The 25,096-nt window shown below is 38.4% G+C and overlaps 1 protein-coding gene and 1 long non-coding RNA gene across 2 annotated transcripts in view; both read right to left on the bottom strand.

Annotated features, from left to right (window-relative positions):
* LOC132792180 (uncharacterized) overlaps positions 1–25,096 on the bottom strand; it is a 241,947-nt gene that overhangs the window by 100,766 nt on the left and 116,085 nt on the right. The window lies entirely within an intron of this gene.
* On the bottom strand, positions 247–5,627 carry LOC132793190 (uncharacterized). Its single transcript, XM_060802895.1, has 3 exons — positions 5,155–5,627; positions 3,993–5,094; positions 247–2,518 (listed from the first exon to the last, which is right to left on the bottom strand). The coding sequence occupies exons 1-3, from the start codon at positions 5,228–5,230 to the stop codon at positions 292–294; spliced, it is 3,405 nt and encodes a 1,134-aa protein (XP_060658878.1). The 5' UTR covers positions 5,231–5,627; the 3' UTR covers positions 247–291.

The following is a 25,096-nucleotide window of genomic DNA, read 5'->3' as shown; positions in this document are numbered from 1 at the left end:
ATATGCAATTTTCATTTCTTTCCGTTCTAGACAAAATTAAATTATTTTGAATCGATTTCATATTATTTTTCTTTTAATGACACTTACTTTTCCCTCCATGGATTCGAATGATAAATAATCGTCTCTATCCGAATGCACAACTCATTTTTTTTTTGCAAATCTATTTAAAAACTTTTATTAATATTACGAGAATATAATTTTACAAAGTAGAACTTAGTCTTGCTATTAGTTGTTGGTCTGTGCACTTGAGAGTTGGTTAGTTTGTGTTTAGTTTAGTTTGCAGAGATAGTTTCAATCATCCGCTAGATCGCCGACAGTTGCAATTGTGGCTGGCGGAGCAGTTGCTGTGGCTGCGGTCACACTGTAAGGCAGACCGTGCTGCGTGGCCGAGGCCCAGCTGCGCCTGGGCAGGATGCGGCCAAAGTTGAAGTACTTCTGCCGGAGCTTGTCCTTGATCTCGTCCTCGTTCATGATGGCGCTCGCCTCCCTAAAGTTGAGGAAGATGCGACCCTTCTCATCCGTTTTAATCGGTAATATTTCAGTGCAAACGTTACGTGCCTTTAGTAGGAATCCCTCTTCCTCCTCTTCGTGCTGGGCGGCTGTAATGATTGTGTCGCCATGACCCAGCTGATCCTCGGGCAGCACCACAACCGTATCTAGGCGTGAGTCCATGGACTGAGAGCGTGGTGGCTTTGCAATGGCCACGTGATTCTTCTTCTTGCGCAGACAGAAAGGATCCCGATCGCTGGCCTTGACATACTGGACGACAGGTCGATTGACGCCCCACTTAGGTCGATCATCCATCTTGTTGGCATCCTTCTCTTTGCCCAAATTCCGCTTGTTCTTCTCCTTCTCCTTGTCCTTGCTCTTCGCCTTAAAAGTTGTTGTCGTAGTCGTTGTTGTTGTGGTCGTCGTCTCGTGATCCTTTTCCGCCGTCGACTCCTTGGCTGGCTGTGTCTGCGTCTTCGAAGTTTGTGTTGTGGTCGTCGTGGACACCTCACGCTTCAGCAGGACCTTGTAGAAGTTGTCGTGGAACAGACAGAGATCACAGTTGAGCGGCAACTCCGTTTGTGTCTCCACATCCGTTTGGCTGCCACTTCGCTGCCTGCTTGCAGACGAGCAGCCACCAACTCCGGTGAGTGTCTCTTGCAGCGGTGTCTTGAGTGGCATCAGTGCCAGTTTGTCCTGCTCCGCGACCACTGGCGCTATGTCTACTTCAAGTGAGTCGGGCGAGAAGCAACCGCTGGCTGTCTGCAGCGCTGAACGCGCCGTGTGCAGCGGCTCCTCGTCCTCCTCCTCCTTCTCCGCCTGGTAGCCATCCTCGGTGCAGATGGAGGTATCAGTGCGCTGTGTCATCGTCGCCTTCGAGTAGCTCTGCTCCATGTGTGCTCCCGTGGATGGCGGCTTCATTGGTACTTGTGGCTGTTGCATGAAGTAGGTGGCAATCTGCAGATTGCCAATCGCATTCTGCAGGCCAAAGATGTCGCTGGTGACGGGCAGCGGTATCAATGTTGCCGGCTGCATCAGCAGTGCCAGATTCTCCTTCTCCTCAGTACTTGCTTCAGTTGCTGGCTGCTTGATGGGTTTGGTGATGGTGCGTCGCAGATTAATCGGAGTGCCAATCAACACTTTCTCCTCGGTGACAACTGAAGGAGCCGCTGCTGCTGTTGGTGCTGCTGTTGGTGCTGCTGTTGCTGCTGCTGCTGGCTGTGGCGGCGGCGCTGCTCGTGGCGTGTGTGAACAGTCTGGCTCCTCACTCTCTCCTACTTCCTCCTCTATTTCCTCCACTTCTTCTACGGAGAGCACTTGCAGCAATTCCGGCTTATCAGCCTGCTCCAGACTTTGTCCTTGCTCCAGAGGTGGCACACGTTTAAGGCGCTTCTTTTGCTTCTCGATTTTGGCCGCCACCTCGGCCTTCGCTATGGCATCCAGCATGACCATCTGCTTCTTCTTCTGCACCTCCTCGCGCTCCTGTAGTTGACGTCTCTCGTACTCCAGACGTTCCTGCTCCATCTGCTTCTGGCGTCGCATGCGTTGCTCCTCCAGTTGTTCCTCCTGGCGATGCCGCTCCAGCTCCCACTTGCGTATCAGCTCCCGTTCGTGCAGCTGCTTCTTGATCGCATTGTGATACTCGGCCGCCTTGCGACGCTTGTCCATGCGCTCGGCCAGCGTCTGGGCATCGAGTGGCGCATTCTGACCACGTAAATAAGTCGACGAGGATTGCACCGACTGCACATCGTCCTCGCTGTCCTTCAGATCGTGCATGCCACGACTCAACCAGCCAGCCGGTGGCATTCCCACCTGCTGCTGTTGATGTTGCTGCTGTGAATGTTGCTGTTGCTGCTGCTGTGCATTGTAGTTGGCCCAGCGGGCGCGTTCTCTCTCGTGCTGCTCGTGGACATAGAAGTCGCCGTGCTCCGAGGTGTTGCTGATGTGCACCTGATACGTGTTCGACGTGGACACATCCCGGCTGAGACTCATGTTCGATGAACTCGGAGGCGCCGCCAGATAGCAGCAACTGTAACAACAGCAATCGAACAATACGCAATTAAAGTTTTACTATATTTATATTTAGAACAAACAAATATTTGCCAAATCAATTACGATTAAAGCTTAATAACAATTGCTGAGAAACAGTTTGACATTTATTATAGACAACAAAAAACGCGAAAGTTGTTGAGGACACAAAAAACTTTCATTCAAATCTAAAAATAAATATATGTAGTATGAAAGTTTAGGTGAGAACAAAATAGAGAGTAAAAAAATTGCTTGGCCACAATTAAAAGACATACATTTATACGAAACGAGTATTAGCTAATTGTTCAATAGATTTCTATTAAATGAATAAAATAACTCAATATTGTTCTTTAAAACATATTAAAAGATAAAAATTGGCTAAGCATTTGCAAAATATTTGTCTTCTTTGAAGTAAATATTTGGTTAAATTATGAATACCAAATATAATTTTATGATTACAAACGAAATATATTTTTATGTATGCTTGTTAAAGTTCAATGCGTTGACCTGCAATTTTTAATATTTAAACAACATCGAGAAAACGGATTGTTAAATTCAAATTTAAAATTTTCTCAGTAAGACAGCTGATTTCCTAACATAAAGTTAAAAATGTCAAGATGCTATGCACTTAAAAAAGTTTTGATATTCAGCGAAAATATAAAATTTGCACAACAAAGAGCAAAAAGTAAGTTAATAACAAAACTTATTAGTTATTATGAATATTAAACGATGAACAAGAAAACTATTACAAATATAATTAATATCAACAAGCATAGTAAAATGCCTAATGTTAAGTATGACGAGTTTTCACAAGAAGTAATAATTAATTTAGAGAGTTACGTTTATGAGTACACACATTTTCACAAAATTCTAATAAACATTGCTATGCTAAAAATAAATATTTATTGAAATTCAACAAAGTAAAAATAAAAAATTATACAATGTTATAAAAAATGTTAAATTTAATACTTAATAGAAACCAATAATAAGTTAAGCGGTTTACTTGGGTTTTGAGTGATTATTTCCAGTAGGTTCAAATAAAGCAGAACTAATAATAAAAATAATCCATAGTAATTAATTAATACAAAAATACATAAATAACAGTATAAAAATATACTTGTTTATACTAAATACAAAGTAAATAAATAAAAAAATAAATAATAATTGGAAAAATGAATAAACTCAAAAGTAAATAGATAAAATACATTAGGATTATTAAATTTAATAAATACAAAATGTGAAAATAAATAAAAACAATAATAAATTATTTAATTAACTATTAATCAATTAATATACAAATGCACAACATAGAAATAAATGTATCACGAATGAACTCTAATCAAAATAGACTTGTAAAATGTAAGCACACGCGGCAACTAATCAATTGTGTTAACAGTGAATTGTTAAGGGCAACAGTTAGATATGTTATCGCGCAAGTGTTGGCACTTGACACATTCGAAAGTTGGTCAACTCACCCGTCGGCGAGGTAGCCGTCGGCAGCGAGGGGTTCGTAGACGTGACCCTGCCCTGGCACACGTCGTCCCTTAATGGCATATGCATGGTTCAATGCCTGTTTGCACTTGCCAGTCTGCGCCTGAGCGGGCGCTTGCAACATGCCCTGCAAAGCCTGCTGTGGCCCACAGCTAGGCGTAAGGGTGGGCGTGGGCGTGGCAGCACCCTGTATCGATCGTCGAAGACGTCGCCCGGCGATGGCAGCGCTGAGGAGACTCTCGTCCGCCTGGCTGGCGCTGCCCATGCCACTAATGCTCCCATTTTGGCTGGCGGCGTCGTTATACCAAATGTCTGGAGTGTGCGTGTTCTTGGGCGTATCGCTGAGATAGCCAGAAGTGTCCTCTTCCTGGCAACCGACAACCGAGGCCTGATTGGGATTCCCATTGCCCGGATTGTTGTTGTTTAATCGATTGCCATTCCCGTTGCCGTTGCCAGGATCAATGTTTGCTCCCTTCACGTTGCCAAGTTGATTGGCCGCCTTTTGCTGCTGCTGCTGCTGCTGCTGTTGTCTGCCCGCGTAATCCCGCTGCCTCAAGGTTGGTAAACTGGGACTCCGTAATCTCTGCTGCTGCTGCTGTTGTACTCCCGGATGTTGCATGCGTCCCTTGGCCGTCTGCAGCGAAGTGGGCACCAGCTCCACATAGCGTCCAGGTGGTTGAAGAGGCAACTGTCTGGCCGACATGCCAGGCGCATAGCTGCCACGTCGCTGGCGTCGATAGAGCAGCTCATCATCCTCGAAATCCGCATCACCAGCCACGTCGAGTTCGCCATCGAAGTCATCGATGTAGCGCTCCAGCTGATTCATGTAATCCTCGCTGCGTTGTCGCTGCATCTGGCGATAGCTGGGAGTGAGTGCTCCGGCTTGAGGTTGACGCACCAGCAGCTGCATTGCTTGTGGTGGCTGTGGGCGGGAGGCGTGGCTGGAGGTTTGATTCGATGTCGAGGAACTCTGGCTGAGATCCAAATTCGAGTAGTAGGTGCGTATGGAGGTGCGTTCGATTTTGTGGTGCGATGTGGACGAAGTGTGCTGATGATGATACATTTGATCCATGCGCGCGATTTCCTCTAAAGAACGAAAGAGAGTTAAGGGAGTGGTCAGCAGTCAGAGGATTGATGTCCACTCACCTCGTTCCTTAGCCCATTGCTGCTTCTTCAAGTCCAACAACCTGTGCGTTTGTCTTGCTTCCGGCCCCGTAATCATGTCTACACTCGGTTCATTGCACCACGAGTTGACGTCACAAGAAGACAAGAAGCTCCGTTGAAGCTCCACCACCACGTCGCAAGGCTAAGGCAACTACTAAACTGAAAACTCCCAAACTGAATGTAAGACAGAGAGTCTATGAAATTCCTTCAAACTCGCCACATTCGATTCGATTTTGCTTCTGACTTTTGCATTGGAATGTCCTGGCACCTGGCACGTTGTCCTGGCAACCGAAACACGTGTAAACAAATAACTTCCTCAATGAAACAATTGGGGGACTGAGCACCGCCGCATGGGGCCAAAGTCCTTGCACTCCACGCGCACTGGGTTAATGCTATCAGTTGGGTGGCAATTACTTCAGTGAGGGGAAGGGGGAGGAGGCGGAAGACAACGATTCGCGTGCCACTTGCCAATTGTTTTTTAACTATTGTCTGTGCTCGCCCCAGCTGAAGGGGTTCGGCTGGCCCAAAAATAGTCTCTCTTTAGGCATTTGCATAAATTAAAACCATATTCGAGCATTGGCCAGTTATTTGCTCCTATTGATTACAGTGTGCAACACGGCAATTTGGTTGTCAATATGAACAGAATTGTGAACATTGAACGTTCTGCTTAATCACTTATTAAAGTCGTAAACAGCAGGTTTTTGCTTGATGAACAAAAAGTGCAGTAAAGTGAATATCAATTAGGCGTTAAGAATAATAAAATTGTTAAAAAATAATTAATTATAGTATTACTGTGTATTTTAAGAAAATTTATAAAATTTATATAAATAAGTTACAAAAATAAATATTAATTGAGAAGGTGCAAGTATAAAGAGTGAGAAAGCTAGTGTGCTAGACTTTGAGATACTCGCTACCCATTTTGAAGAATAGCTAAAGAACACTATATTATTCTTATTCTTGGTATATCAAAACACTATTACACTTAAAGCATACAATAGAATAGAAAATATGCCAGATTGTCAAACAAGTTTGTGTGGAATCAGCTACAATTAATTGAATTATAAAATGATCATTATTTTATAATTTTTTTATGAGAATGTCGATTTAAAAATTGCTCTTAGCAAGTGCATTCAAATTTAAACAAAGTGAAATTCATTGATTAGTACATTTAAATGAGGTCACATTTTGAGTATACTACAAATATTAAGAATATTACCATTTAAAAGCAACTTTATGAGCTGTCTCTAAATTTCCATTTTAATAAAAGAAGAACTTCAATAAATTTTATAGAAAATTCACTTTTAATAGATTTTTATTTAAATAAACTAACCCGCATTTTGTTAGCTACTGTATCTTTCAACAAAATGCTATATTCGTTAGTTATGCAAATGTGTCTTTGTTGAAGCGTAGCAGCAACAAGTCAACCCCATCTTGCCCCCTTTCAAACATCATCAAGTAGATCAAAAGTTGGACTGAAGTTTAGCCCCCTTTTTTCGTTGTTGTTGTGGAGTTGCAATAAGCGTAGGTGTAAAATGCGAAACGTCCTTCGTAGATTTACAAAAGCTATAGGAATGCAACTCGATTAAGAGGGAGCAACCTACAAAAAGGCAAGACAACGAATGAAAAAACAACAACTAGAAAAGAGTACAAAACTGACTCAGAAATTTATTTCCCATGGTCAAATAGAAATGGCCAAAAGATAAAAGGAAGAAATATCTCATAACCCATTTTCCATAAACATACATAAACCACAAAAAGCCAAAGCAAAAGTTAAGCGAAGAGGCGACTCTTATTGTTGTTGTTGTTCCTGTTGTTGCTGTTGTTGCTGTTGTTGTTGTTGGGTCTGGTTTATACGCGTGGGCGTAGAAATCACTGCCAGTCAAAAGGTCATGTTATGATCTTGAGCGAACTATGTGTCTAAGTCGACGATGACGCCGAGAGGAGCATGGGAGCCCCAGTCTTCGAGCCAAGTTGCAGTTGCAACGATGTGGAGGAGATAGGGAGAAGGAGAAGAGTGGAGGAGGATGCGGGGGTGAGTGAGTACAAAGAGATGAGGCAGCTGCAAAGACACAAGCAAAAGGCCAAGAGCAGAGCAAGAAAACGGATCACAGCGCAGAGAAGAGCAGAGCTAAGGCTACAGCCACAGCAACAGCAACAGCTACGGCAATCAAGAAATCCCACTTGATACAAGTGCATTTATAAGACATTATAATGAGTTTTTATAAACTTAAACAGGGTCGTCCCCTGGCCGATGCCTAGACTGCGCATCGTTGTTGCTGTTGTTGCCTTGCCTTTAGGGCGTCACTTATAACTAGAGTTTGAACTTGGACAGGCACTTGAATCGCTCACTGGCACCGATGATCTCAAGATGATAATTGCTTTCAGCTAGGTCAACAGTCGGTCAACCAGAGAGGCATCCAAGCACAGAGAACACGGACATTGGGACACTTGTCACCAATAGCGAGCAGGTTTGTGCACCAGAAGAAAGTGATCGCTGAGTAGTGATCAGTGATTTGCTGATCGCTGATCAACTGATCAACTGCTCAACTGATTGCTGATCGTGGCCATTTAGGCAGCAATTTTCATACATCTCTTGGTTGTTCGCTGTGCAGCGATTTTCACTTTGGTGTCCGAGCGATCAACGATCAGCGATCGTTTGAATAGAGCGATCGATCGATCGGTCGATCGATGTATCATTTAGTTGTGCATAACCTCAATACGGCGATCAATAAACAAACAAGCCACATGCCTAATAATTGTAATTTACCATATTTTTGTCGACTATATGCCGATCGATCGATCGATCGATAGACGAACCCGATCACCACGATCACCAAATGGACCCCAGAGGCACGCTGTGTGGGAGTGGAAGTGGATAGACTCCACTGAGTATCGGTGTGAGTGTGAGTGTGAGTGCGAGTACTCATCATGGGCAATACATATTGATCAAAATTGATGATGTTGACACGAACTTTGAACGAGGCGCAACGAGGCAATGTCTTTGCGATCAGCTTATGATCTTCCCTCTCTCTCCCTCTCTCGTACGCTCTCCGCTAGTTTTCTCAAGAGTTGGCTGGCGATTTTCGTTGGCACTCGAACTGCTGAACGATTTTCATAAGTGATTTGGGTTTCGATTCGAAACTTATTCAAGTGAGAGAGTATCACACACTTTATCTGGTCATTGATACTGAATGACTTTTGTGTCTTAGCCACAAAATATCATCATGATCGTGTCATCGTTTGGAAACTGTAGATGACAATCGATAGCTGGAGCTAATTGAAGAACCTCTCTTCACTTGCCACTCGCCACTCAATTGACATTTCGTAAACAATAACAACAATAGCTGAAGCATTTAATTGTTATGCTTCTCATCTTGGCACCTTCGCTTGCCACTTGCCACAATTTGTTGTTGATACTCTTGCTGTTGCTGTTGCAATGTTGCGTATGCACTTTCAATTCAATTAGATTTCTGATTTTAGACTTAGACTTGGCCACATCATTGCCAAAAATGGCTAACCAGACATCGTAGACAACAACAACAGCAACAACAATAACAACACTGACAGGCAACAATGGCAACAACGTCGTGGACCAACTGTCTGCTTGGCCACATTATAGCGCCAACACTCGACAACAACTGTCAGGTGTTTAGATGCCTGCCTCAGATCTGCTGTGCACCTCAAGTGTGCGTGTGTGTGTGTGTGTGAATATGTGATTGTATGCGTGAGAGTATGTGTGCAAGTGTGCTTGCGCCACGAGTCGCCTTTGCCTTCTATCCAAAGGGGAGTCCTAACACTTGGCAATGGCATAGTAAAAATATTCTAGCTTTAGCTTTAGCATTGTAGAAAAGAGTTTGAAAATGTATATTTTATTATTTTATATGAAGAGTAAATAAAATAAAATAAAAGCTAGATATTCAAAAGACCTTTCTTCATAATACCTTTTTTCTTCAATAATATGGAACTTTCTGACTTCATTTATCTTAAAATATTATTACAAATTCAAGTTGAATCGAAATTAATTTCGAAATAACTATAAACTCAGGAGTATTATTCTATTTTAATACTTTATACTGTCACGTTATTTTTATCTATAGTTGCTTTGGCTTTTCAATGTAATACTGTATTATTATACCAAATATAACCTTCGTTATATTTTAATATTTTTCGATAAATTAAATTGGTATGTGTTCAGTATAATGCTTTTATTCAAAAAGGCTCTCTTAATTGGTTTTATTTTAAGTTTATCAGAAGTTATCAATAAACAATCCAACGGAAACCTTGTGTAATTTAAACCAAGAGAAATTGTTATTAAGTTCAAATATATTTTTAAATGATTAAAATTTAAATTTAAGCCCGGGTTATGCAGCAATAATTTATTATGTATAGCTTAGTATTGCTCACATGCTTTATTAAGAAATGAGCTCTCCTTTAATTCTAGAACTTTCATTTGCAACAGTTGCTGAAACTTTGCTAAAGCCAAAAATCCTTTCTTTACTTTGCGTTCGCTTTAAGTTTCCATTTTCATTCTTCAATAGCTACCCCATTAAGTGTTGTGCTTAAAGAGTAAGCAAGCTGCGACTACATGTTGCAGGCACAAATTGCATGTTGCAGCTTGTAATTGCTGCCACTCGCTGTTGTTGTCACTGTCGTTGGTCGTCAGCGGGGCTGATGGGGTTGCTGTCGGTCTTGCTGTCGTTGTTGCTGTTGTTGTTGCTGTTGCTGTTGTTGTTGGTGTTGCTGGTGTTGGTGTCGGGGTCTAAGCAGCGAGAAGTTGGCAGTTGGCAGGAGAGAAACGAAGAGAGACGACGAGTCTTGGCTGGTGTTGCTGTTGTCCTCCAAGCTGACAACATGTTACACTTTGGTCACTATAATGAGGCGTAATTAGTGCCAATGTGTGGACAACTTAGATGACCGGCAACGAGTGTGAATGCGAGTGAATACGAGTGAGTGTGAGTACCAATGAGTGCATGTGCCATGATAGGCTGCGTGTGAAAATTTGCGCGCTTTTTGATAATTGCGACAAAGAGTTGCCAATGGTGTTGCTGTTGTTGTTGTTAATGTTGCTGATGCTGTGTTGTGTTGTGGCACTCGACATGTCCATGCATCAACGTCGTTGTCTGTAAATGTCTGTTTGAAATGAAAGGAAAACTGATTAGCCTTGACAAGTTCAAATTGTTTGGCGTAGGGATTTTTTTCTTCACTCTTTCTCTCTCTCTCTCGACTAAGAGTGAAAGCAATCGATGAAAATTGCTAGCAAAACGACACAGACACAAAAATTGAAGACACACAAAAAAAACGAAGAAAAAAGTCAAAGAGCTAAAAAGCAAAAACAAATATCAAAATGTCCACTGATTGCCAGTGCTTGTCGTACAGGCCAAAGCCAAAGCTAACGGTTAATACAGTCCATCATTATCAGCCACCAACACCGCCTAGCAGTAAAAGAAATGCGTTGCCAACACAAACCACAGAAATAGCAATAACAACAATTGCAACAACATGCAGCGCTCTAAGGTCAGTTAGAGACCAAAAATTGTTGTGCACACACATGGCTAAAAGATTCTCACAAGGCTGGTTCTGCTCCCAAGCTGTCCATATGTCCAGGGAGTTGCAGCCGCGAGTCGCTCTCAGCTCCCAAGCTCCAGTCTCAGTCTCAGTCACAGTCTCAGTCTCAGAGCCTGCAACATGAAACAGGTGTGGCACAATGCGCATCGTAACTACCAGGCCAAAATACAAAAAAAAAGACTATGAAAACTGGGAGGCTGCCGACCATTTGGCCAGGCCAACACACTGCACACAGAGGTTTGGCTACATCTAAGGCACATCTGAGTACACTGTGAGAAATGTGTGAAGAAAACTATGAATTTCATATTATAAGCTTAAATATATAAAGCTCAAAAGTCACAATTTAATTTTAAATATTATTTGAAATTTAATATGTTTAATATATTTAATATTATCCTAAGGATATAAATAAAAATAATTTATTCTATTTAACGAAATATTTTCTAATTTAGTATAAAATTTTAAAACTTGTCGATCGTTAAAAGTAGCGCATATATTACAACATTTTTTTTAAATCAATATAAAAATGCAATAAAATAAAATATTATAACAAATGTGAACAAATATTCAATCATTTTTCAATTAACATTACTTTTTAAAGAATATTAGTCAGTAAAACTTAAAATGTTCTTATAATTTTATACCGATTAAAGTTCCTTGCCGTTTTGTCACTGACTAGAGTATTATTAAATTCAACAATTTTACATTCATTGGATAAAAACTATTAATACCAAAAATAAAAATTTGTTCTATTACAATTTTACTAGCTCTTAGATGAATTTTACTCATATGTAGAATAAAATAATTATAATGGAAATGAAAGCAAATGCTTGGAATTTTTCGAGTGTAGGCTTTGGCGACGCTTTTACCACACGTTCGTTATTTTTTCGCAATTTTTGAGGTCACAATATGCCCGACGAAGACGACGTCGTCGTCGACGGCGACGCGGATGATCATCGCTGGAAATCTGAGGCCAGGTCTGAGGCTGCTGCTGCTGCTGCGGCTGCTGGAGGTTTCGTTGTTGTTTGTCGCCTTAATGAAACACGCGACATACACTTCCACACACACACACAGACACACACATGGGCTGGCAGCTAGCCAGCAAGTTAGACTGCAGATGAAGAGTCCAGCAATAACAACACAACGGCAACAGGGCACACATGGCACTCTCAACTTTGACCCGGGTCAGGCCAAACTGCAAGTCGAAATTATGTAGCATGGAGCGTGGAGCGTGGAGCGTTGCGCGAAATTAAAAAGATAACTCAGATGTGAAAACAATTGATAGTCACAGATATTGAGCTTTGACAGCCAGCCGATAGACAATGCATGATAATTTTCTAGTATTTCTTCTTTAGTGTTTTTTCGGCTGAATTCTTGCGTAAAGTCAATTAAGGTTGAAGCCAGATGATGATGGTAGATGAAGGCTTCAAGATGCAGCCAAGTCCGAGTTGTGTTTTTTTTGGTTTTTATTTCGGCTGACATTTGAACTACTGACTCTGCTGCTCATCGTCGCCATATTTGGACACTAAATGACCAAAAAGCAAACCAGATGCCAAATCTTCCCTCCCCTTCCCCCTCTCTCGCTCTCTGTCACCGTCTCTATCTTTCCTCTGAGTCGCCTGAGGCAGTTAAACGAACTGTCTTTGAACTGCGCATTCAGTGAATACATATATTTATACACTCGCGTAGTATCTTTTATATATTATTTGGCTGTGTATTTTTTTATTCAACTCGATTCAATGATTGATGGCCGTGTTGCATTGTTGTATCTGAAGTTTGAGCTAATTTATAACAATAACAACAACTGGAGATTGGCTAACTGAGAGTCCAAAGACTCGTGTGAGTCGCATCATCAAGCAATTTGTATGCTCGCCTGTCAATATCGAATCAAAAATATTGAACGGATCCTTTTGTTTGCCACATTTTGATTGGGCGTTCATTTCTCCACTCTCTCTCTCTCTCTCGGTCTCTTTACTCTTCTGTATTTTGTGTGTGTTTAATGCTACACCTTCGAAAAAACGGAAATCCCATCAACAATGCGTCGTCAACTCTGATGAGTAATGATATTTGAAAAGTGCCAAGGGGGAAGGGGGGCGAGGGGTGTGGGCTTAAAAGTCAAGCTGTGCAAAAAACCAGGAGAAGGGAGAAAAGGGAAGGTAGACAGTTGTAGCTACCCCTTAGACACTTTACACCTTCGATGATCCGTCATAACTTTTAACACATGATATGATTTTGTAGCATTGTCTGCAGGATCTCGCATTCTCTGCTTGTAAACATGATTGATGAGCTCCCCATTCTGAATCTCTTTCTCTCATTCCCTCTCTCTCTCTCTCTCTGTGTGTCTCTGACTTCTATCTCTCTTGAAATTAGTACAACAAACTGTCAATGATTTGTAATTGCATTTTCAATCATTCATACCGAGTGCCCGATTCCAATTCGTCTGTTTGAACAATACAATTTTAAATGTTTCCTGCCAACAGCGATTGCCAAAAAGAAAAACAAAAAAACATCTACTCAAAAAACAATAACAATGTCGAAAACAAAAATCAAATCAATTCCAAAGAGTACAAGAAAATCGTGAGTCAAAAGCAAAACACTTTCAATGTGAATACCCTGGCTTGTTAACGGCAATTGGGCATAATGTTGCAACGATTAATAATTGTGATTGTAGAAAGCTTTGCTTTGGGCTTTAAATTAAAATTTATATTCATTGATGGAATTTCTTAAAGGTTTCTGATATGCTCATTATGTGATAAGGTATTAGTTATGAAAAACGAAATTTAAATTAGTGTTTAGTTAGATTCAATGAGATCTTCATAAAGTGGTTCCAACGGTTTAAATAAAATCTTTAATTCCATATGAAAATTGTAAGCTAAATACCATAACACGACAATTTCAGTATCAACATTGAAATATATAATTTATGATTTTCGTACTAACTTTTAAGCTTAAGAGGTTACTAAGTAATTCCATATTTCCTTCTAAATAAATATTTATATACATATATTCATTCATTATTCATTAAAACTTAAAGTTAAAAATTTAAATGTAATTTAGATTTTCTAGATTGAAGAGCACTTAATATAATTCTAAGTATTTCTAAGCTTTTAATAATAATAATTTGGAGCTAGAAATAATAACACTAAAATTTTAGTGTCAAATTTTTTAAATATATAATTTTACTCAGATTCCCATACTAATTGTTAAGCTGGAATATGTTTCTAAGTAGTTCTATATTTCATTCAATATTAAGATATATTATATGAATACTCAAATTGTAATTCAATATCGACACTTAAAGGTATAATTTTATTTCGATTTTCTTCATAACTTTTGAGCTTAAAATTTTCTTTAAATGTACTTAATTTCCATATTTCTTTCAATATTAATACAAAACGCAAGATTGCCGCACAACTATTTTACAGGGCACAAGAAACGTCACCTGCTGTATTCTAGTTGATTTGCTGTGTGGCGCCCATTTCGTTTTCAATCGCTGATGCACCACAATGATAAGAAATTTAATTGATTACCTTTTGTTTTTCTTGATTTCGGGTTGATGCTGTTTCGTTTTATTAAAACTATTTCGCTGTCGCTGTTTTCAATTCCCACGCCAAGTCATCATATCGAAAAAGAGGCATTTGATTTATTATTGGGAACCGAAAAGAGAAAATACTATATCATAACGTGCTCATAACTGATTGCGATTGGGTCAATGTCTGGGCCAGTGCCAGTGAATGGACGGATCCATTTTTGATGGTGGTGAGGGGGAGGGGAAGGGGGATGGATATGCATATGATTTTGATTTGGATTTCTGTTTTTATTTATGTTGTTAGTTTGTTTTTCCCATCTGTTTTTTTTTTTTTGGGGAATCGAGCAATGCGGAAATTCAGCTAATACGCAGGTGTTAGCTACCGCCCCGTTAATAACTCGTTGGCCCGCATGATATATGAGCTATGGAAATAAATCCATGGCATGACCTCAGCTATCAAACTTCACACGAAACGTGAATTTATCACCCCATGAAGTGAAGCGCAGGCTTAACTCATCGCATGGCTCATTAACAAGAAGCTGCCTCTTGTGGTTTATGAATAATCAGTTTATTAATCAATGCGCCGCATGATTGCAAATAAACGATGATGCTATTATAATGATCGCACTATTACGGATTACGGATTACCAACTACGGACTACGGCTTAAATTATGCCTCTCTCTTCGCCTCGTCTCGCATTTGCGTATTGCCCAAGAGTCAAACCCCCCCACCTCCAAATACTCAATGACTTACCCAATGACCTACACGACGATAAATAGAAATATCTAGAAATATAAATCAATTCTTTCCTTGTTGACCTACACTAGCATCTGTCTCAAAGATCTTTGAAATTGATAAATATTATAAATATACAAAATATTTTAATTAATCTATGAGTAATTAAAAATTGATTATTTCAATGGTAAAGGAACAAGCATACAAATTTTTGCAATAAATTTAAACTTTAAACATAATAAAATTATTATGAATTATTTCTTCTTATTGACTTTTCGCATTGATAAAGGAGAAAACATTAAAATTTTCCAATAAAATTTAATTCTTCAAATATTTTAATAAACATTTTTTTGTGCATAAAAAGTTTATTATAAATTAATTTCGTAATTCATAAATTATTAAATATTAAAGAAAAATCAATATAATAATGCAATACATTTGATTCATTCATATGTTCATCAACATAATTCATATATATTTTTTGGTCTTTTATTCGAATTGCTAAAGTTGTTATAAAATATTACATTCTTATGTTTTGCAGTTCGCTGTTTATAAATTATTTTCTTATTTTATTAAAGGCTATTTATTTGTAATAATTCGCTTACATTCTGAATATAGAATGAAAAATATATTTGTACATAAAAATAGAGCAACACAGAAGTCTGAATCCATTATGTAAAAATGATTCAGAATCATAAATAAAATACCATTTTAAATGCTTCACATACTTTTTTATTGTTCTTTAGCACAACTATTTCAATGTTTAAGTAAAGGATTTATTTTACTATTGTACTTTATACCTTTTTCTGTATCACCCTTTAGCTCATAGTTCCCAATCTAGATGCCATCAAAAATTTGTTAGTTTTGCTGTCAATTAAGATGTAGTATTTTAACTGCTGCTGTTTCATTTTATCTGTTCTAACATATCTGTTGACCCTCACGCTTGGTCACTCAATTAGCTGGCCACACACAAAGTCGGCTTTCTCCCCCTTCTACTCCCTCAACTACATATTACTACCAATATTGCCTCTCAATCCTTGGCCAACAGCTGTTGCCGTTTGCCCATCAAATGGTTCCGTCAACACATTTGAAAATGAAATTTATGATGAGCATTTGGCTAGTGGTGGGCGTGGCCAGCAAAAGGGCATCATTAAAGTCGAAAAGAGAGATGAGAGAAGAACAGAGAAAGAAGCGAAGAGATTTACAGCAAAATGCAAACAAAACTGGCTAAGCGAAATAATCGTTCGTTTCACGTTCGAGGATCGTTTTCTGGATGAGCGATCTGCGACGTGCGTGTGTCGTGTGTGTTTAAATAAAAATCAAAAATATGAATAGAAAAAATATAGAAGAAAATGGTAAAGAATAACAACAATTGGAATTACCAATCGCCTGCCTAAACAAGCAAAAATATTTCCATATTTTCGAAATATTCTTTCAGGCAATTTGCCGCATTTAGAGCGCTCACGCATGTAATTAGGAGTTGCCCAGGATTTGGACCTGGCCGAAAGCAGCCGCAAATGTGGCTAAGCCGTTGTGCGTGTGCTTAGCCCGAGAAGCGAGTGATTGGGACTTGACTGAAGTCGTTTGGATTTATAAACCACACACACAAGCCGACCGATGGCAAACAAAAAGCGCACAAAAGGCTTATTTAAATGCACATTACTCTGTCGTCGCAGTCTTTTGTCCTTTGTCCGCTGTCCGCTTAAGTCCTGTCACATGTCAACAGCAAATAGCAACAGCAGCAGCAGCAGGCAATTCAAACTTCCTGCCGGCGATTAGGAAGTTTACTTTGACTCATACCACAATCGACAATCGACTACAATCTGCTTTCTAGACGTGTAGTAAGTGAAATTAGTCGCAATACTTTTTCTTCTTCCTTTCCGGGTTAGTTGGGAAATTCAAAAGTCAGAACATATGTTGCGCACAGTTGGCATCCTGCGTGAGTCCTGCGCCAGCAATTTCATGCTCACTCACACGGTACTTAAGCAGCGTGCAACTGCAACGCGCAACGTGCAACGTGTCCGCTAAACAAACATGCACATAAATTGTATCTCTTACAACATTGATACAGTCATTAGAGCCAACTGCGTTTTGGGCCTTGCTACCGAACTGCTGACCAAAATACCACACGAGACGATTACTCGACGATCAACCGATCGCTAGATCGATCCGTCTATTCCCCCTGCCCTTTCCCATGTTTCGGTTTCGGTTAATTACCCGGCTTGTCTGAAATTAGGCTGTCATCATCATTTAGTAAGAGTTAGGAGCAGTAACTTCATAAAGAGTGAGTACGGGAGGAAGACTGAGGGATACCAATATAAATGGCGTGTTCCTAAAACCCTATGAAAAAATGGAAAAATAAACCATTATCCTGAATCTTTATGTTATAATATCATTGTAGTAAATTCGTCTTAATATCACTTGTTAATTTTAAGATGTAAATATATTTTAGTTAAAATATGATCTTCTATTTGTAAAATTCCTTAATTAAAACATTCCACAAATGACGCAATATTATTAGCAAATATATATATAAAAGAAAACATGGAAAAACATTGAATTAATAAAAATGTGTTTGGATAAGAATATCTTTTTTCTATGTATTATCATTAACATTAAACATAAATTTTAGAAATTATACTTAAATTTTATATGATACGTCCTTTGGCCTTAATAAGCTTTCCCTAAAATGTTTTGTTATGGTATTTTATTGCTGTACTGTTTTAACTACTTAATAAATCTAAAATCTAAAAAAAAAAACAAATACTTAAATATTTTTCTCTAACAATAAATTTAAAACTATTAAAAATTCCATAATTTCGTCATTTGATAGTTTCGCGCATATTCAATCATCGTAATACTTGCTACGCATAAACGAAACAAAGCATCAATTATTATAAATCGTTAAGAGCTTAATACTTATTATACATCTTCTTTTTTTCTAATAGACACAAACGACACACCCAAAAGTGCATCATTTTCATTTTGCGACGATCGCGACTGTCATTAACAATGTTTAAACGTTGAGCTTTAAATAAATAAGTAAAAAATAAAAAATAGAAAAAATTTGCATTTGCTATAAACAATAAGGCATTTAGCTTTTGTGCCTGAGACTGAGACTGAGGCTGCGGCAGAGGAGGGAGATGAAGCCATTGGAGGAGTTTGCAAATGCGAATTCGAAAAGCAATACAAAAATGGAGCTCGATCGATCGATCGATCGATTGCAAGTGTTGAGGCAAAACGGTTGAGCTGCATCACGATTTTAACGATCCAATACACACACAAACACACACGTGTGTGTGTGTATTTTAATTCTAAATAGAAAAAAAATATCTTATTAAAATTTTATTGCAACAAAATGGAAAACTGGCAGCGCCTAAACAGCGCGCGAAAAGCTGCAGCTAAAAACGGAATTCGTGCGCATCAACAGCTTCAATTTGTTGTTGTTTGTGTTGCTGTTTGTTGATGGTGTTGTTGTTGTTGTTGTTTAGTGAATCTTTTGTCTAGCGGAACACCTGCTGGAAGTCAACGATGACGTCCCAGCCAGAGTCACAAAACATGCAGCTGTTGTGTGTGTGGCAGACTTTGGAGTCAACTTGCAGCTCAACTTCAACATCAAGTCGACTCGAAGCTCGACTCGACTCGACTTGGTTCGACTTGGCTCAAGTCAAGACAAGTCAGAGGCAGTCTCGACCTTCTTACCGCCCGTCCAAACTGAAACCGCCCCTCGACAAAGGCCGCATACGACCTTAGTCATTTGTCAGCCAACTCCAAAGCTGGGAACTGTTGATGCTGCTGCTTTTGCTGCCGCTGCTGCTGATGTTGGTGGCACTTTCTTGGACCAAGATCAAGACACTACCAGAGTCAGCTTCAGCAACAGTTCGACTGCCTAACTAAATATCATTGGGTCAAGTTCAGCGTTGCGCACATTTAAAACAATATTTTCTCAACATTAACAAACCTTTCAAAATGTTTTCTATATGTGCGCGCACATCTGCCTCGGACCGACTCTGGAAAATTCAATTGCAGCCGCGTTTTTCACATTTTGATTTATACATTTCCATGTGCTTTATTATCGACATTCAAAACGCCTCTTTCTAGCACCAGCTGAAGTTGAAGTCCGTTCGCGTCGAAGTCATGCTTTGAGTATACGAAGTTTTCAAAATGATTCATTTCGTTGTGATCTACAATGGCAGACAGTGAGTAAGTGGCAAGGCGAGAGCTCTGCGCCTGCACCTGCCACCTGCAACATGCAGCCAAAAGCCAAAAGCTGCCAGCGACGCCCCACTTTGAAGCTCGTTGGCTATTCAAATATGGATCTTTTATTATCTCTCTCGCATACGCATAACAACAACATTCAATACTGCTTTCTCACATGCCCAAAAATTCATAAAACAAATGCGTGAGTCTGTCAGTTGGACATACAAAGAGAATGTGATGTACTTGCAGATACCCTTTAAGAAATATATATAATTAAAAAAATATATGCTGATTATTTTGAATATTTTTAATAAAAAATTTATAATTCTAACTTGTTATCCCGATAATCTGTAGGATGTATAATACAGCACAGCATTTTTTTGCTTTTGCAAAATGGAATAATCCCTATTCTTTATTGACTAAGATTTTATTTATTAAAAAAAATGGTGTAATGATTTGTGTTTATTTACTTAATATCATAAACGTATCAATATTAAAAAAAATATAAAATTATTATATACAACAGTGAAATATAAAATAGCAGTGCTTGTGACATACTCGTTTAAAATTGAAACATATTATTGTAAATATAATATGTATAATAAATTATGAAATTATTAAGAAATCAATATTGGCCCAATTCAATAAACTCTATTTATTAACATTAGATAATATATTTCATGAAAAGAATGACAGTTAATTAGAATTCCGCTCCTAACAACTTAATGTTGTATCTTTACTGAATTAAGTTATTGATCCCCAAAATGAGCTTCAGAGTATTTATGTCTAAGTTTTATCAACCAAAACTTATTATTACCAGATCAATAGCTCGTCAAATAGTTCTATAAGCTGTTTACTATAAAGTCAAATTACCTTTAGCCAGTTTTGACTAAAGGGTATAAAGCAGCACCTCGTTGCAAAGATCACAATTAGGCCCTTAGGGCAAACCTGCAAACAGGCAGCTTGGCACTTAGATATTGACAACGAAACTGGGCAATTGAACGGCGACTTTGAGTTTGGACAGAGAAAGAGACTTTGGCTGAGACTCTGGCAGAGGCAGAGACATTGACTTCGCCATCAACATTGACTCTGCCACAGTGCTGTGGCATTCAGTGGGGCACATTTCTCACAATCAGCTGTGAAAAATCTTCCCATTTATGACCCACTAAAAAGAAACCGTACCAAAAGCTGAAACTGAAATAGAAACAGAAACTGAACTGAACTATTGAGATAGACAATTCCATATCCATGTTGAGTTCATTTGTCGGCGTTATGAATCTAATGTACGTCCATTATGCATAAATTCACGAAAATGAAGCAAATGCTTTGTTTACACGAGGTGAAACACCTTTTGGGACTGTTCGAGACTGACTCCAATTTCATAGTCCATTTGGTTTGCCAGAGTTGAGTTGTATTTCTATTTCTATTTTCATTTTTTTTTTTCTCTGGGGAGGTGTTAATAACAACCACAAAGACGTTACAATTACGCATTGAAATCGGTTCGGAACCAAAGAGCTCTGATGTGTGATGTCAACGTTGTGCAGGTTCCCACAGATCCAAAAGAGGAGCAGAGTGTTGGACAATTGTTAAATTGGTATTTAAGCGCGTCTATTTTACGATTTGTTGCCACACAACAATGCTCAACATTTGTCCACATGGAAAGAGAAGAATGGTGGGAGAGGGAAATGGAAAGGGGAAATAGAAATAGAAATGGAAATGGAAATGGGCTACCATCAGATGAGAGATTTGTTGTCACACGGAAGCTGTTCTTAACGCTTTTTACAGTAGACCAAATAGTTTCATTCGCTTTAGATAAGTTTTTGGCTTTGAGGCCCTAAAAACCGGTTGAGCCATAAAATGTGGTATAAGCTCCTCTGCTTTCTAACCGCGATCGCGATCGTGTGGCATGTAAATGTTGTCATATCTCAACAGCAACAACAACATCAAATATACATATCTTTATGATTTTTGGAGCAATTTGTTGTCGTTGTTGCTTCAATCCGATCTGTCAATTTATCAATGTCGAAAAATGCAGAAGCCTCAATTCATTGACAAACATAATTAATTTGATTAAATTCAAATTCGCGGCATTAACTGAAAACTGGAAAATCGTACAACGGTCACACACATACACTCTTGCACACACACACTCGCACAACACAAAGCAAATCTTGATCAAAAACTCATCAAAAAAGTCAACTTTTGTCTGTCTATCAGGAAATTAACATTTCTGTTTTTTGAGCTTTTTGGTTTTGTTTTTGTTTCTTGGTTTTCATTATTGGCATGCGCGACCCCTTAGGGTCAAATATGATTTGTTGTTGTTTTCTTTCTAGGTTTAGTTTTAGATGTCTTCAAAAACGAATCGATACCAAAACAGATCAATGATCTCATTTGCATACAGCACAAAGCTGCCAAATGTGAAACATGCCGCAAGGTGGAAATCAATTTTTTAGGGGCATTCAATCAAAATCAAATTCGACTAACAAAAAAAAATAACAGAAACAAAAAAAATAGCGACCAACAAATATATAATAATAATAAAGGTGGCATTTTGCAAAGCGTCAAATTACTGGCAAAATATACACGAATCACAGATACCCCGTAAATACAAAAAATTTAATAAAAAGAAGAGTTGAAATTCCAAAATTAATACTACAATATTTTCAATAAATGATTTAAAAGACATTTCAAAAGCTATCAATATTTTAAATCTAAATGATTTTAAGATATACTTTAAGCTATAAATATTTCAATTATGAATTTGTAATAAATATCAAAGCGAAGTAAGCTTTTAGATAAAATACAAAAATAATTATGAGTTTACTACAAAGTTTACATCGTAAAATGATAATTTAGAACACAACAAAATAGCATTCAAAGCTAATTACAGCAATGAGTTGAACAATTTTTGCAATCTTAATTATTTTGAAGTAACATAAATGTCAGTCTTTAATTATTTTGCTTGCATTTCAAAGGGAGATTACATATCAATTTCTTCTTTTATTTTTTTTTAATATACTTATATTTAAAATAACTTATTGTAATATAGTAGAAGCTCGAAATGCAATTTTATGATTTTGTTAGCTTAATTCTCAGCCCGCTTTCCACCCATTTGCATGTGCAATTTACAGGGTATAATTAAGACGAAACACTGCTGTGCATTTGACGCAAATCAAGTGAATGATCAGCTCAGAGCGCTGAGTACGAAGACAACACAACGGTCGAATCGAACGCATAAATTAGTCAGAAATAAGCGCGAAAACGTGTTTTAAATTTTTGTTTTCATATCACGAAAGACAGACAGAGCAAGCGAATCGAATGTGAGAAAGAAAGATAGCAATAGAAGGGAAATGATACGAGACGAAATGGGACGAAATGAAATGAACGACGAACGCTCATGTCAGTATTTGTCAAAGATTTTGGCAGTGATTAATGCATTTATAATTAATTTATTGTATACAAATGTGCGCACACACACACACTCACACTAATACACATGGCATGGAACAGATCCCAAGAGGAGTTTACCCCAGTCCAGCTATTTTCTGGCATGACATAAGTTCAAAATTGGAACTCGAAATGCCAAAGTAGCTCCCTCTCTCTCTCACGCCTTGTTTGTTGCAAGCCTTTAACCTAATTTCGGCAGAAATATTTATATTGAACACGCTGGCATGATTGATGATTCCCCGATTCCCCGATTGACGGCACAGGACAAAAGCTGCTCACACACACAACACACAACAACACAACACACAACACAGAACAATTTTCGCCAAGTCACTTAAACGGCGGCTCGAAATGCGTTTGAGGCGCGTTTCTTGTGAGGATCTGAGCCAAAAGTCACATACATTAGAACGCATTAAAGTGTAACCGAAAAGGGGCGAGTCCCTAAGACAGCGCTGTGTGTTGCACGTTCCCATTGTTGCCACTGCACAGAAAGAGAGAGAGTTCTGCAGAAGTTGAAGTCGGAGTCGAAGTTGGAGGCTGAGGCTCAGCTGGAGTTGGAGTTGCGTTTCCATAACAAACAAATCAAGCAAACAATTGCAAAGGATAATCTGTTGCTCAGCAAGGATTAGCCAGGCCATCAGGGCACAAGGCACACACACACTAACACACACACTCACTCGCATACACTCACACTTCATATGCAAATGCGAAAATTAAAGCATGAAAATTTGTCAAAGGCAACCAAAACGAATCGCCTTTGTGTGCGGGTGTCCTGTCGTTAAAGGTAGCTCAAAGGACAACCGCAAGAGCAACCGCAGCGCCGAAAATCACAATCAAGAGAGAGAGAGCAGAGTTCTCTCCGCTTCCCGCTTGCCGCTTGCTATGCAACGTAATGGGTTTAAACAGCCCCTTTTAAATGCCTCGACTGAATTCTCAGTTCTTGATTTTTCTTTCTCATTTTTCCCCGGGGCGTTGCCAGCCCGCCTGTTTGACTTTGTCCTTACCCTTTCGAAAAAGGGTTAGCAAGGCAAACACACACACATGATAACGACTTTGCGGGTTTTCGCCGCGTTTTCAACAAATTGGATTAACTTCTGTAAAGTTTTCAACTTATGTATATAGAAACACACACAAAACAGAAAATTGAAAACAGAAAATAGAAAACGTATTTTGCGCATCATCGATAGTTCGCTGGCGTCACGCCCTCCGGATATTCAAAAGGCAGAAAGGGTGAAACATCTGCAATGCGTTCATTATCACTGAGTCCCGAGATATGAGACTGACTTTTCAGATAAGCCACAAAGCGGGACAGGCGATAGGAAGTGGCAAAGAGGGAGGGAGAGCGAGCTAGCGAAATACTACAAATATGAAATAATTAATGACTAAGTTGATAACAAACGTTGCGTTTCTTTATATTTTGTTTATGATAAAAATATTTGAATGATTAAATAAATACATATGTGATATATTTTACGACATTCTGATACATAATGTTGATTAACATTGAAAGAATATTAGAACATTTTATTCCAAATTTATAAAAGCTAAATAAAAAAAAAGATCACTATTTTGAAATTTTTGTATGACAAATATAAAAATAGTTATGAAAGTGTTACAGCAAGTTTAATTCCAAGCAAAGATCAAATAAAAAACAAAAATGTTTATTTACAAACATTGGTATACATAATTAGAGTAAAGTTTCTTAAAGTTTTTATTTTTATTAACATGTAAATATAGATCAGCTAAAGGTTTAAGCTGATCTGGTTATTTTATTATACTATAGCATTGAATTCGAAGCTACAAGAACAAAAAGTATATACAAATTTAAGCTGAGACTTCATTAATCAAATTTCTCAAAATATATTGATATTTCTTTAAATTCCAATGTTTATTTAATTTAACATTATTCTAAAATTAAACATTTTTATAAGAGAGATTACTATTCATTGTATATATACCAAACTCTAGTAAAAAACTGATTTGAATTGTAATTTATTTATTAAACTAGAATATTTAGCATGATAGCTTCAATAGCCTCTAGAAGCATCCCAATTAAATTTTCATTCAGTTCACAAGCAATTTATTTATAAATACGTTTCTTAACCATATTACGAAATCTAGTTAAATTTTAAAGTTTGTGCTGGCCCCAAAAGCTTGGTTAATCTGTTGCTAAACTTGATTGTTTTCATAAACAGCTCATTAGTAGGAAATATAACATTAAATCTGGTTGGACTTAATGATACATTCATCTTCGCTGAAGATCTCTTCTTCAGCCTCGTAACGGCGACATGTCGAACAAGTGTTTCTGGTGTAACTGGCATGGAGGGGGTGGTGATTGGGGAGGTGGTGGTGCAGTTTACAATGCAACTAATATCATAAAATGTCTTATGGCTATCAACAGATAACGCTTTTAACGATCAATACTATGACAGCTTGACAACTGGCAA

This window comes from Drosophila nasuta, chromosome 3 (assembly GCF_023558535.2).
Source record: "Drosophila nasuta strain 15112-1781.00 chromosome 3, ASM2355853v1, whole genome shotgun sequence".
Taxonomy (NCBI): Eukaryota; Metazoa; Arthropoda; class Insecta; order Diptera; family Drosophilidae; genus Drosophila; species Drosophila nasuta.
Note: the sequence above shows the minus strand (reverse complement) of the source record. Positions and strands in the feature narration are given on the sequence as shown.

Excerpts from the sequence above, each read along its gene's own strand:
- LOC132793190 (XM_060802895.1), bottom strand. The coding sequence starts at position 5,230 with ATGATTACGGGGCCGGAAGCAAGACAAACGCACAGGTTGTTGGACTTG. Across the intron at positions 5,095-5,154 it reads GCAATGGGCTAAGGAACGAG|AGGAAATCGCGCGCATGGAT; the intron begins GTGAGTGGACAT and ends TTCGTTCTTTAG. Across the intron at positions 2,519-3,992 it reads GACGGCTACCTCGCCGACGG|TTGCTGCTATCTGGCGGCGC; the intron begins GTGAGTTGACCA and ends CTGTTGTTACAG.